The 15,373-nt window shown below is 39.7% G+C and overlaps 1 protein-coding gene across 6 annotated transcripts in view; it reads right to left on the reverse strand.

The window, feature by feature from the left end:
• DIP2B (disco interacting protein 2 homolog B) overlaps positions 1–15,373 on the reverse strand; it is a 220,652-nt gene that overhangs the window by 25,180 nt on the left and 180,099 nt on the right. For all 6 annotated transcript variants that reach the window (XM_072797923.1, XM_072797922.1, XM_072797924.1 and 3 more), the window contains 5 exons: positions 13,747–13,874; positions 11,829–11,943; positions 8,188–8,389; positions 2,666–2,775; positions 2,431–2,511 (listed from right to left, as the gene is read on the reverse strand). In XM_072797923.1, the coding sequence (XP_072654024.1) occupies positions 2,431–2,511; positions 2,666–2,775; positions 8,188–8,389; positions 11,829–11,943; positions 13,747–13,874 (636 nt within the window). The remainder of the gene's footprint in view (positions 1–2,430; positions 2,512–2,665; positions 2,776–8,187; positions 8,390–11,828; positions 11,944–13,746; positions 13,875–15,373) is intronic.

Genomic DNA, 15,373 nt, shown 5'->3' on the forward strand with positions numbered 1-15,373 from the left:
TCTGAGATCATGGCCTGAGCTGAAATCAAGAGTCAGACGCTTACCAAGTGAGCCACCCAGGTGCACCTAGGTACTCGATTATTTTACTGAAGTTTAGTATACTATTATTAACCACTTCCACATTATGAATTTTCTGCATAATCAAATATTCTTCTATATTTTCTGCATAATCAAATATTCTTCTATAATACTGCTTTGAATGGCTGCATAGTATTTCATGGCATAATTTTATATGCCATAATTTACTTAGTCAATTGTCTACTGTTTGATATTAAGATACAACACTAAAATGGATATCTTTTTGGCTAAAGTCAGGGTTAAATCCATAAGGCCATTTCTTGTAATCTTCTTTTTGGTCCATGGTACGGCAGCAAACTAAACCTTCAAAAAAACAATTTTCTAAGGGTGCCTGGGTGGCAGAGTTGATTAAGCATCCAACTCTGGGTTTAGGCTCAGGTTGTGATCTCAGGGTCATGAGATGGAATCCCACGTCGGGCTCCATGCTGGTGTGGTGCTTGTTTAAGATTCTCTCTCACCGGGCAGCCCAGGTGGCTCAGCGGTTTAGTGCCACCTTCAGCCCAGGGCCTGATCCTGGAGACCTGGGATTGACTCCCATGTTGGGCTCTCTGCATGGAGCCTGCTTCTCCCTCTGCCTGTGTCTCTGCCTCTCTCAATCTCTCTTTGTGTATGTGTGTGTCATGAATAAATAAAATCCTAAAAAAAAAACAAAAAAACAAAAAAACAAGATTCTCTCTTACTCCTAACTCTGGGAAACGAACAAGGGGTGGTGGAAAGGGAGGTGGGCGGGGGAATGGGGTGACTGGGTGACGAGTACTGAGGGGGGCACTTGACAGGATGAGCACTGGGTGTTATGCTATATGTTGGCAAATTGAACTCCAATAAAAAAATGTACAAAAAAAAAATAAGATTCTTACTCCCTCTTCCTCTGGCCGTCCACTCCCTGCACTCTCTCTCTCTCTCAAATAAATAAATAAATAAATAAATAAATATTAAAAAAATTTTTTTTCTGGGCATGAGGGAACAATGTGATAAGGTCACTAAGCTTTCTACTGGTCTGGGCTAATCCAAGGTAAAATATTAAAACATGCAGAGGAATAAATGGATTAAATGTCTTTGAGTCATGTCCATATATTGCTTCTCAAACCAAGAAGCAAATTTAAACTTATGCTTTCTAACAAATACCTGGGGTACAGGTTTCACGGAGCTATAGCTTTAACCATAGCCCAGCTTAGAAGTCGAGTGGGGAAATAAGCTGGACTGACACCTTCTTACTGAAATGTAAGGATCCTAATGAATCCATGGGCCTGGAGGGAAACCCCATGTCACATAGAGGTAGAGCAAGGAAGTTGAAAAGTTTTCTTTCAGAGCACAATAGTTCTTAAGATTTTTAATGACTTTTCCCTAAGATGCACAGCACACTCCCCTCATTAAGTTCTATCACTACATAAACTCTCAAAAGTGTATTTGTATGAAATATATCAGAATCTAGTGGCGTCTGGGCAGAAGAGGGCAATCTGGATAAGCGGCCCAGGAGATTTCAACAGGCTCTCCAGTCTTCCCCTTGATGGTGGGAAATACTATTACATGCCCTGGTCACGGTACTTTCAGCCTGATTCAGCCATTAGAACATATATCAGCGTACACTCACAGAATGCATAACTTAAAAAAATATATAATATTCTGATGAGCCATCTATTAAAAAGTACCAGTTAAATGTACTTTTGAATAATTTTCTATTTGTTTTTCATCTGTCAGCAATAAATCATTTAAGAATATATAGTAAAAATAACTTTATTTTAAAAATTATTTATCTATGGGGTGCCTGGGTTAGCGGAGTCGGTTAAGCTTCTAGCTTCAGCTTAGGTCATGATCCCAGGGGCCTGGGATCGAGCCCCATCCAGCTCCCTGCTCAGCAGGGAGTCTGCTTCTTTGTCTTCCTCTCCCTCTGCTTGTACTCTTTCTTGTCTTCCCTCTCAAATAACTAATAGCAAATAATTAAAAATAATAAATAGAATCTTAAAAAAAAATGCTGATCTAAAGTCATTTTCTTCCTGGTAGAAGTCCAAGAATTAAAAGTCAAATTGGGTAAGAAATGACATGACATACTAATACATCCTATACATCTGTAGATCTATGGAACTACATTGTCGGCCCCACTGTTCCTATCAGAACTGAATAAAGGTGGTTCGACTGTAACTCAAGGAGAGCCGACATTAAACAACACTCCAGGAGGTCTCCTTTCAACCTTGAAGTGATTGCACAATTTATCCTTGTATGTCAAAACAAGGAGAAAGCAGGAACTCCTCCCTCAGAGTTGACAAAAGAAATTTTCTGATGAAAACGATCAAGAGTGCCTAAGATCCTCCCACAATATTCATCTGATTAAATATACAATTGGATTTTTAATACCTTGGCATTTAACAGCATGAAGAGTACATGGTCAGGAGTTGCCTGGGCTCGCCACTGTAAAATCTCTGCCAGAAATTGGTGCTGAAGTCATAGGGCAGAAAAAAGGAAGCAGGGTCAGTAACTTTGCAAAAATTGGATAATGCATCTTCCATCTACTATGCATCTTCCATCTACTACCGAAGTTTAAGTTCTGTCTTTGATTTGTTTATAAAAACCAACACATCTGAACTCTTACCTTCCTCACTAAGTCATTCTCTTCAATTTGCCCAAGATCTCTTCCTGCAGCTTGTGCTATGCGTTTCCCAGCAACCAGGTTCCCAACCATCACGGAAGCAGGGCCTACACCTGTAAATAAAGATAAAAATCAACTCTCTGGGGGGTAGTAATTCAAATTATATCCCTGAAGTATTTCCAGACTGACCCAAACCAGTTCAAATATTCATTCAACAATACAGATTGAGAGCACTCTTCCAGGCCCTGGGAACACAGCAGTAAACAAGACAAACAACTTGTATTCTAGTGAGGAAAGGCAACCAATAAGTACAGACCCAAATAAACGATGTCAAGTAGTAGGAAGTGCTAGAAAAAAAACAAGATAGAACCAGAGAAGAGACAGGGGTTTGGAGGGTGGAAGGGAGTAGGTGGGCTCCTATAGCTTGGGGATGAGGAAATTTTCACTCTAAGAAGGTGACAGTGTTGCACTGGTTCCTACTGATAAATAATCTCATTAGTTATGATCATGGTATGACCCTAAAAATAGACTTAACAGTTGGGAATATCTGATCTGGAAAGAAATTGCCATCTATGAGGACTGAGAATGGGTTCATCGGGAATCTCAGAAGTGCTTTACTAAAAGTTTATTTAATAAATAATGTGATATATCCACATTGTGGGACATTCTATAAGATAACTGGCCTGGACTCTTCAAAAACCGTGTCTTTAAGAGAAAATAAGGCTTTGACTTCTAAATTAAAGGACATGACAGCCAAATGTAATGCATGACCTTGACTGGATACTAAATTTTTAAAAATCAGCTGTAATAAGCAAGTGGAAAAATCTGGATACAGACTGTGTATTATTATATGAAAGCATTATATTAAGGTTAAACTTCTTTTTTTAAAAAAAGAGTGTGTGTGCAGGAGCAGGGGTGGGAGGGCAGGGGACAGGCAAAGGGAGAGGGAGAGAGAATCCAAGCAGGGTCCACGCCTAGCACGGAGCCTGAGCATGCAGGCTCCACGTCTTGACCCTGAGATCATGATCTCATCTGGAAATTGAATCGGATTCTTAACTGACCGAACCACCCACGTGCCCCAAGGTTAAATTTCTTAATAAAATAATAGCATTGTTGTTGATTAGGAAAACTTTAGTAGGAGATTTTTTTTTTTTTGTCTTTGGAGATAACATTACTGAAATATTTAGGAGTGAAATGTCATGATGTCTGCAATTTATTTTCAAGGAGTTCAGTAAAATAATGTTAACAACTGGTGAATCTACCTCCTCTTCTCCTCCCCCCTGCTTATGCTTTCTCACTCCCTCTCTCTGTCAAATAAATAAAAATTTTTTAAAATCACAAAACTTATTACCAGCCAAGTTTTGAATAATGCTGATGTTATGTATCAACTAATACTAAATAGGTTTTTGCCAAAATCTGTTGATCCTAAATATACTGAAACAGCTGGAACAAAATCACTTAAATAATAGACTCAAAATATTTGGGGAAAGTAGGCAAAGGGTATAAGAATTCTTTCTAGTATCTGGCAACATGAAGTATGAAATTATTTCAAAATGAAAAGTTAAAAATTGTTTTCAAACTGAATAAAAACTCAAGAAGCATAAAGTACTCCAAAACTCTGTTGAACAATTTTAGTCTACAAAGTGTCCACTGCAATTTTAAGTATAATATGCAAAACGCCTTCCTAAGAACTCACATAACAAGTTACATACAAGATATGTCATATTGATGACAGCTTTTTATATAGGCAGGGACTCAGAGTACATCTGATTGTGTTAGCTACCCAGTCCTGAAACTACACTGTAAAATTAATAAAGGCATGTCTTTTTAAAAGTGAATTTTTCAGAGTAGCTTAAAACAACAAAAACAATTCAGCAGCAATTTCTTGAGGTCCTTCAGTCTATATTCCTTACATCTAAGGACCAAAGAGAAAAATGAGAACAATCATGTCTAGAAGGCTAACTGCTGACACCCTGCTGTACCTGTAAGTATGCCTGCTTATTTTTCCCACAAAATTATGCAAATTAACTGTGGCAAAGACTGTCAGTCACCAATCTCACTATCTAGATCCCTCTTCTTCCTTAAAAATAGACCCCTCTGTTTTACGCTGGGCAAATCAATACCTGAAATTTAGACTGTATTCCTTAGTGTGGGAGACTAATATGTAAAAGGAAGTGATCTGTAATGATGGAGGTCAGGGCGCCTAACTGGGCCCTGAGGCATATGCTAGGGTGGCTGTGGCAGATTGTTTTATTGTTCTTATAATCCTTCCTTTCCTTCCTGTTGTTGCCGTGATTTTATGAGAGGAGTATACCTCTCTGCTCCACTGATTCTGGGCACGGTCTGAACTTGTTTTGGACAATGACACGTTAGGAGACATGACACGAACAGAAGCTTTAAATATGCTCGTGTGGTTTGGCTTGCCTTCTTGCTTTTGCCATCTGCCTTGAGAAAAATACGGCCTAGTAGCTACTGGTCCCATGATGAGGAGACACACAGAATAGTTCTGAACCCAACCTACAAGATGGAATCAAGCCAAGCCCAGCTGATCCTAGCCAAGTTCAGCAGAGCCACAACCTGAGTGAAAAATAAGTGCTTTTTTCCAGCTACTGAGTTTTAGAGTTATTTGTTATGTGGCATATCTGTAACAACAGTTGGCTAATATAGTGCCAGAGCAAAAAGATGGGAAGCTGGAACCACAAGGACTGAGGAGCTACCACACTAGTCCCACAATGCCTAGCCCTGAATTTCTTCTACCTGAGAAAGAAAAACTTGTCTCGTTTTCTAAGCAGCTATTTGATTTTTCTGAAATCTGCAGCCAAAACCAATCCTAACACATTCCCATTCTTTACACCATAGCTCCAACAGGCAGCTCACTGAGATTTTTGTCACCAGGCTCCCTTAACACCTTGTCCATCTTCCTTTTCTCTCCTTTCTTACCTTATTCCTATTCCTCTCACTTTCCTGTGTCCTTCTTAAATCCCAAGCTCTCATGTTATCCCCAAGTTATCTCCACCCCATCTATGCCATGGTTTTCAAACTGCTTTGGTCCAACCCATATATCCATCCCACCAAATCTTAGCAGGCCATCACAACAGAGAGCAAAAATACAGAATCCAAACCTAATGCCTTCATTAGACAGATGCCCTATCTCTGGAGGCTTAGGAATAATCTTTTATATGTTTCATCATTTAATACAATTGATTGAAATCTGGCTAGAAAAAGAAATGTTTTAAGCATCTTAAAGCATCTGCACCAGGTCTCTAGGTGACATCTTTTAAGCATCTACTATTGACATGAAAATTTTGTTAAAAGAATCCTAGATTAAATGCTATTTATTTATTATTTTTTAAAAGATTTTATCACTTATTCATGAGAGAGAGAGAGAGAGAGAGAGAGGCAGAGACACAGGCAGAGGGAGAAGCAGGCTCCACACAGGGAGTCTGACGTGGGACTCGATCTGGGTCTCCAGGATCACACCCTGGGCCAAAGGCAGTGCTAAACTGCTGAGCCACCTGGGCTGCCCTTAAATGCTATTTAAAATAGGATTTTATTATAAGAGAACACTTATTGCTATGAATACTGAGTCATGTACAGAATTGTTGAGTCGTTAGAGTGTACACCTGAAACTAATACTGAATGTTTATTTCAATTAAAAAAGATATTTAACATATTAAAAACTACTTAATAAGATTTTACACATGACAAATGAATGTAGGTCTTCAGTAAACCAGGATGTAAGATGAAGAAGGGGGTGTTTGTTATATGCATCTGCCAGACACTTAGGCAGGCAGTATGAAGATAGTTTTTATACTTTTGATGAGTTACTTATAGACTTTTTGATTTTGACTGCCTCTATATTAGCCTCTATAAACTCTTATTTCCACCAGCAGAAACTGGTAAATATCATACATACTTTAGCTCTATATACACTGTTACTAAATACTAAGGTTAGTTGATGAACTGACAGTAACATCTACTGAGATAAACAACTGTGATATCATCTTTGGCCACCAGATCACTGAAGTAACTTTTGCAGAGTATATTAAAATTCTAATAATGTTAGGATAGTGTCTTGAATAAAAATATCCTAGAAAGAGGCTAACCTTTTATTATTGTGCATGTTTACTTTTCAGCAAAAGCTGTCTTACAGAAATATGATTAAATGCCACACATCCCCCCATCCCTTCCTAATCTCACCACTCACTACCTCTTCTTGTCCCAACACGTTTGGAGGCCAATGTGCTGATGTACACTCTGTCTGTGAGTGTACACATATGCAAGTAGGTGAATGGGTGGTGCTGGCAGGATCTGTAAGGTCCAGATTTTGGCTTTCATGTGTTTTCAGGGATTCAGGAAACTGGGAGCCTCTTATTATCTTTTCAATTAAAATAAAATAGCATCAAAGCTTCATGATTTCATGTGGAGTTGAATAGATATTTCAACATGATTGACCATCAATTAATTACTCCTCCCTTTAGCCTCTTATTCAGCCTTGTAACCTCTGTCTGCTCAGAAATAAGGTAAAGAAGTGAAATGGACCATTTGAGGTTTTTTCTTTTTTCTGTATGGCAATTCACATATGCTTTCCTGCATCTTGAATTCACAGGAATGTGGCAAATGCAAAATATGCTATTTATCTTGTGCTTACAAAGTAGAAAATTTCGAAATTAGGTTATCTTATTCTCCAGAGATATTATAGGCCCAAATCAGACCTCTAAAGCTTAAAAGAAATGAGGGATTACTCTTAGTGATTCCCAACAGAAAGGCAGTATAACACAGTAAGTAATTCAGAGTGTGGATTTTAGAGTAACAAATGGTGTCAGCCTCAACTCTCCCACTAACTAGCTATATGATTTTGAGCACAATTCTTAACTTTTCTAAATTTTATTTTCCACAGCTGAGGGCAACACTTTAGGATCACATACAATGCTTGGCTTGTACTTGGCTTTTAGTAAGCACTTAATAAATACTAGCTATTTTTATTATTATTAGAACCTTCTCTGAGATGACTTGTTTTATTCTAGGTTCCACAAGTGAGATTTTGATCATCTTGACCCCAACCTTACATCCAGGGGATATGGAAGCACACTACTGAGAATTAGTCAGAAGAGGAAGCCAGTGATAAACTCAGAAAAAGCTGCAGGTTCTCAATTCTCTCTGCTTTTGGTCATCTAATGCTATTCTTGTGTTACTAACCTTTCTCTAATCTTAGAGAAAGAATCACGATGAAAAAAGTCAGCTTCTTGAAGTTCTAACTTTTTAAGTCATTTCATTTTTTAAAGATTTTATTTATTTATTTGAGAGAGACAGAGAGAGAGAGAGTGCAAGAGAGAAAGCGAGCAGAAGGGAGGAATAGAGAAAGAAGGAGGCTCCCCGCTGAGCAGGGAGGCTAACGTGGGGCTGGATCCTAGGTCCCTGGGGTCATGACCTGAGTCAAAGGCAGATGTTTAACTGACTTGAGCCACCCAAGCACCCCTTGAAGTTATAATTTTAATGTTATGTCTTCAAAGCTAGCATATTACCTGGTTGCTTTTGTCGAGGTTTTGGCAAATTGGTCACACATGTATGAGGGCACATGAGGATATTGCAAGGATGCAGAGATCCCTCCAGAAAGAGCTGTTTCGTCTGAGATATATGGATCCCTCCTAGAGGAGTTTTTGGCAACGTATTGGCAGGCACCAGAGCAAGACAATAAACACCCACTTGATGAATGCTATCAATTGCCTAGAAAAATACAAAGAAAAATATTCAGTGAGATTAATTTTACTATATTTGACAACCTCCTAATGTAATCCATTATTCTACTCTAGGATTTTTCGAAACTTTTCTATCCACTCTAGGGTCTAGAATCTCCTAGATTATTAAGACATACACCTAAAGTTCCCTACTTCTCTTACCAATGGCAGAGATCAATATAAGACAGGTAAGATATGATCTAAATAGACAGTGGTAGATACTGATTTGTAAGCCTAATATGTCCTCTCTTGAACGATAATGCCCAAAAACTAGAAATTTGTTTTGGGTCTTTAAATAGACAACATAACTCAAGTCATTAGAGGCAAAGTATTTTTATTATGAGCACAAGAGAAGCCTGGACGTGGGCCCTCACTTAACTGGTTCACCAGGTTACTCAGAATCCTGTCTACAAAACAATGGGTAAGGCCCACTGCACACGGAGCCTGGAGGCCACTGACTCCCTCAGTGCATCTCCGCTCCCAGCCCTGTACCTGTGCCCTTGCTAAACGTCAGCTGAGCTTGTTTCTATGCCTTTTATGCTTGTTCTTGTGTTCACATAATTTAACTATTATATCAATTGATAAAATAGAGTGCAAAAGGATAGAGAGAGTTATGCCTTGGAAAGCCTCATTAAAAAGTTATCATTGGTAGACACAAGTTAATTCTAAAAGGTAAGATTCTGTATTCTAGTCCCTTTGCATGTACCTGCATTCTAGTCTAACTTAAAGGAAATGAAAACAAACCAAAGACCATGCAATTTGATGTAGGTTGTCACACTACTCTATTATGAAATGCAGATATTTACACGTTTTGTGTTAAAATTTAATACTTGAAGAATTTCTTTTTATGATTCTCTGCTTCAATCACCTTTTAAAACTGACCACTATTAATATCAGTTCCAAGCATACCAGCTGAGAGTTCTACTGTATCACCCATAAGCCTTACTGAAAAGCAGATATAGCCTTAGAAGAATGGACTGATGGTCATAAGACAGACAAGGCCTTGTTTTAAAGCAATTTGACAGTGCAAAGAAATAAACTTGAACATCATATTACTCAGACTATCCTACTAATCAATATAGACGACTGGGAAATAGAAAGTCTGGCAGGTTCCTAGATCTCTGGTATTTTAGAACATACAGAGTCTGCAAATGTTATTACCTGTAGCCTGGACTCCCCACTGAAAATACACCATCTGGCAAATTATCCATCGACCACCTTCTTTAAAAAGTTCTAAGTTAGGTATTTAGTTTATGTTATACACATATCTGGAGTTAACCTCTAGGCTCTTCCCTACCAGAACATATGGGGTCCTTACTATTCTATTCTACTGTAGATCCAAATGCTCCAAGCTGAGAAGCTACAGATACTGGGGAGATAATGCCCTCTTATTTCATGACCAAATCAGACCCTGAATGACTTTTACAAGAATCCGGATTAGTAAGTTAGCAGAGCATGTAATTTCTATAATTGCTTTCCAGGGAAAAATAAGAAATATCTTGGGAAATTTCAGTTTCCTATAATAGGGAAAAAATGTGTAACTCATCACAACATTCTTCCATTATGTCTCACAATTCATTCCAAATGAAATAAGCATTTTGTTTGTTTGAAAACATGAATAGTATGGAAAATATTCTCTTGGCAGGTCTGATTCTTAGCCATCTTTCAGAGATCAGCCCAGCCCCACCTGTTCATGGTCTTTTCTGACCAGCCTATCCTCAGTAGATTCTCTTTCTTGTTTTTTTTACTACAAATAATCTTGTTCTACCAGCTGATAATTCAGAACTACAGACCCTGAGGATAAAGGAAATCTTCAAAGTTATCTTGCCCTATCACTCATCTCAGGTTTACATCATTTCTACGACATTACTATTAACTAGCAGTGAATATATCCAAATGCCCCAAGCAGATAAATAATACATGTCGGGAACACTTCTAGTAACACAGAATTTTCTTTTTCTTTCTTTTTTTTTTTTTAAGATTTTATTTATTTATTCATGAGAGACACAGAGAGAGAGGCAGAGACACAGACAGAGGGAGAAGCAGGCTCCATGCAGGGAGCTTGACATGGGACTCGATCCCAGGTCTCCAGGATCAGGCCCTGGGCCGAAGGTGGCACTAAGCCACTGAGCCACTGGGGCTGCCCTAGAATTTTCTTTGTCAAAGACAGCCCATGCTTCTTTGGGGGATCATACATTATCCAACAAATATCTACTGAGCCTACTATGTGTATGTGCTGGCATGACTATCAGGATCTGGGGACTGAATTGTGAACAAAACAGGGGAGGTCTTGGCTTTCATTGGCCTTATACTGTAGTGGATGTAGAAAATAGTAACTATAAACACATGGTGATGAATACCGCGCAGGCAAATAGAGAGTGAAAGGGAATGTTATTTAAAACAACAGTCTCTCTAAACCCCTTACTGGAGATTATGCTTGCAATTATTATTTTTGCTGTTAATAATAATCACCATTGTTATTTACTAAATGCACCTTGTATACTTCAAATAATGACCTCACTGAATCCTTCCCATAGCTCTATCAGGTTTACAGGTTCAGAAATCAACTGAGTGCGGTTAAGTAACTTGCCCGAAGGCACAGTTCTGGAATGAAGTGGTGGGAGATCCAAAGGCTGTAATTTCTTTTTTTTTTTTTTTTTTAAGATTTATTTATTTATTTGTTCATGATAGACAGAGAGAGAGAGAGAAAGAGAGAGAGAGAGAGAGGCAGAGACACAAGCAGAGGGAGAAGCAGGCTCCATGCAGGGAGCCCAACGCGGAACTTGATCCCAGGACTCCAGGATCGCGCCCTGGGCCAAAGGCAGGTGCTAAACAGCAGAGCCACCCAGGGATCCCAAAAGGCTGTAATTTTGAATGAAGACTGACTCTTCTCATCACTCTAACCCCCTAACTAGTAACGTATCCCTCACACAGAGCTCAGGTCTTTCTCCTTCTCTGATGGCTTATCTTACTCAGCTCTCTAACTCCATAGGAAAGCTCCTTCAGAGGAAGAACAATATCTTACATTTGCTCGGATCCCTGCACGCTAGGCACCCATTAGAGAACATATGTAGTAAGACTGTAGTTGTTGACAAGCGGATTGATTTCTGTTAAAGATGTGTTCCACACATGGTTAGTTTAAACTTCCATGGTTACTAACCACTCAGGCACAAAAAAAGAGAAAGAATTTGCTGAGGCAGGTCAATTCAATTTCTTGGCAACCTGAGCAGAAAAATACTATGTAGTCCAGAGGGAGAAATGGTACTAATTACATTATTTTGCCAATAGTACCCAGAAATCCGAGTACTGACTGGCAAGAAAAGCAAGGTGTCATAACTGGCCCAACAAAGAAAAGGCTTGATCAGTGGCTGCTGTCACCTCTGACAACAAAACCAACAGGCCCTGACAAATACCCAATGTGTGCTCACCTGCAATACACGGCTCATCCACTGGAAACTGTCTTCCTCTGAGGCGTCGGGTCTTTGTTCCGCAACCACCACAATGCGCTCATCATAAAATACAGACACAGAAAACACAGCAATTCTAAGAGAGACAGATCGAACACATCAGGACTCCCTTCACAACCAGTTCTGTTTGCTTTGCTCAGTTGGAATAACAGAGAGGAGACATCCCCACCACGCTACCCAGAAATGAGTAGTTTAGAAAAGAAAATGCCACAGTCATTACCATTAAAATGAGGACTCAAAACATGTATGAATAAGCACCACTGGCATGAACAGTGGGACACAGTGATAAATAGGACAAAGTCCCTGTCTTCATGGAGCTTGCATGTCAGAGACAGAACAAATAAATATAAAATCATGTCATGTTGTAGTATACACTAGGAAGGAAAGCAAGGCAGGGTGAGGGGCACAGTGGTGTGCGGGGTGGCCGCACCACCAAAGGCAGGGTGGTTGGGGAGTGCCTCCCTGAGGAGCGGACACTGGAGCAGAGACCTGAGTGAAGTGAGGACGCGAGCCATGCGAAGATCTGGAGGAAGAGGTTTCCGGGCAGAAGGAACGGAAAGCGAAAAGGTTCTGAGGTAGGAACGAGCTTGGCAGGTTTGAGGAACAGCAAGAAGGCCAGTGTGCCTGGAGCAGAGTGGTGAAGCAGAGAGTGGTGGGGAGAGGTCAGAGCCAGGCCAGGGCAGGCGGGGGGACCTGGCAGGCCAAGGGGAGGGGGATGTTCTGAGTGAGGTCTCCGCTCGAACGTCCCCTTACTAGTGAGGCATTCCCAGACCACCCTATACAAACCGGTAAGCACACTCCCACCCCCCCAGGGGTGTTCTTTCTATGGGGCACTTAGCATCATCCCCCATGCTCTCTATTTCCCTGTCTCTGCACTTACTGTCTGTTTCCCCCAATGAGAATGTGAGCTTCACAAGGGCAGAGACCCGGCCTGTTTGGTTCACTGCTACATGCCCCATGCAACCCTCTGAGCACCCAGAACAGTGGCACACAGTTGACATCCAATAAATATTTGTTGAACTGGTGCATGAAAGAATGGGAAGTCGCTGGAGAGCTGAATATGTCAGCATGCAGGACCATCTCCTTCCCTTCCTTCCTTCCACATGTATTTATTGAACACCTACCATGTGCCAGGCACTGTGCTGAGTGCTGGGGATATAACAGTGACCAAAGACAGAAGGTCTAGTGCCTCACTGAGTTTACATCTGAGAGGAAGCCACGTCATTACAAAAACTACACATTTTAGGAACTGGTTCTCATGTTGGTTTCATTAATCTTTCCTAACATCTTAAAAAACTAAAGGGATACCAAGAGTGCTTTAAAGATATATACCCATGATTATAAACTATTGGACAGATATCAACTACTCAAATATGTACCAAATATCTTTTCTTGTGCTAATAAACAAAGAAAAAAAAAGGATTGGTAATTGACTTCATCCCCGGAATTTGAAATTAGCACTTGTGTACTATGTCAATCTCTGTGTTAAAATGTTGTAATAATTTAGAGATGAGCAAGAGGAACAATCCTCAGATATAAAATTCCTACAATGTAGCATCTATTTTAATTAGTCTGAATGGCACTACTTCTATATTGATGGAATGTAGTTAAGTTCACTGTTCTAAGTAGAATTCTCCGGAGTCCTCAGAATTCCACAAATAGTAATAGTTAAAAATTAAAATACAGGATGGGGTTATATCTTATTCGTCCCAACTTCAATCAAAGAATCTGCCATATTAAGGTAAATATTCAAAGGCCAGTTCCTGCTGTGCTTAACCAAGAATAACCCAATCACTCAGACTACAGAATACAAATCACCCTATAAAGATACATTTAGATTCTACTGGAAGTGCTAACATTTGAATTTTGTACTACTCACCTTCCTCTATAAACAGTCTTTATTGATTCAACAGCCAATCCAGTAGCAACAATGTCATCAGCGTTATGTCTTCGACCACTAACCATCAGTAACCCATCCATTTTTCCAACCACGAACACCAAACTGCCCTGAAAGGTAACAACAATTAACCTTGATTTCCATTATTTAAACAGTAAAACAGACATTTTACTTCTTGTCTTGAAAGAGAGCTCATCAAAAATGAGAAGAAAACTATTTTATGGATTCTAAGTGTTTTTTTTTTTTTTTAAAGATTTTATTTTATTTACTCATGAGAGACACAGAGCGAGCGAGCGAGTGAGAGGCAGAGGGAGAAACAAGCTCCACGCAGGGAGCCCGGTGCGGGACTCGATCCTGGGTCTCCAGGATCAAGCCCTGGGCCACAGGCAGTGCCAAACCGCTGCGCCACTGGGGCTGCCCTAAGAAAGTGTTTCATACCTCAGAAATCAGAGGGGGAATCAGAGCATATTACAATTAATTACAGTATATAAGAAAGGAATTTGTTTATATTTATTCTCAGGGATGAATTTTATAAGGAAACAGCTAGGATTTCACATATGCATATTTTTCCAGCTGTGATTATGCACCTATTTACAAGATGGATGCACAGAAAAAAATTAACTCATTTCATACTAGAATTAAGAAGAGATTAAACAGCTGAATACGAGAGCGCCTGTTTTAGGTTTATAAGAGTAATGCTGTTTCCATCTGGCAAGATTAGAAATAGGCTCATAAAGAAAGGTCTAAGAAACTCTGCAGGAGCCTCCTCTTCTTTACAAGAAGACAACAGCTGCAGGAAATGTTGCTGTCAATGCCCTAACAGCATCACTGTACAAATACTTCTCAACAATTCTTCTAGACCCATTTACAATAAATTGACCTTTCTGTGTATTACACAAGCTCTAAATTTCCTGGACAATTTACACATATTCAATTATCTAGTAGTCTTCTCCACATGAATGTCACTCATTGAATTATCAAGTATAATGTAATGTCATACACCAACTGCGTTATGTGAGTAAGATGAAGCTTCTAGCCTCAGGAAGCTACTGGTTAATATCAGAAGACAGAAAAGAACCAGCCATTTCCAACACAGTTTGAAAAGTGCTATTGGTGGAAGTAAACAGAAAGACACTGATTTGTCCATTTCTCTACTTCTTTCACAGCAGAATTTTTAGCTGGGCATGGCTGACCAAAATAAAGACTGTATTTCAGTGCCCTCTGACCAATGAGACATAAGGGGAAGTGCTGCTCAGCAGCTTTAGGAAATCTTCCGTAAGAGATGGTAGGACTGCACTCTTTCCTCTACCCTGTTTCCCGGATAGGATGCTGCAGCTCCATCTTGGACCTCAGCCATGAAAGGTAAGCTAAAAGGAGCTGAGTTGAGGGGAACTTTTTGGGGCTGAGAGGAGTCAAGACAGTAGCTATAGACTTCTCTTTCTAGGACAGCGATCCTCTTAGAGGTATGCCCTCACACTCCCTGGCTCCATAAATAGTGGGGAAGAAATAAAATTAGATCTTTCCTTATGTAACTTGAGTTGGTAAGAGAAGAAAGAACAAGGAGGTAGAGTTGGATGGAGATATCTGGGCTTAACTATGATCATAAATG

Source organism: Canis lupus, chromosome 25, assembly GCF_048164855.1.
Source record: "Canis lupus baileyi chromosome 25, mCanLup2.hap1, whole genome shotgun sequence".
NCBI lineage: Eukaryota > Metazoa > Chordata > Mammalia > Carnivora > Canidae > Canis > Canis lupus.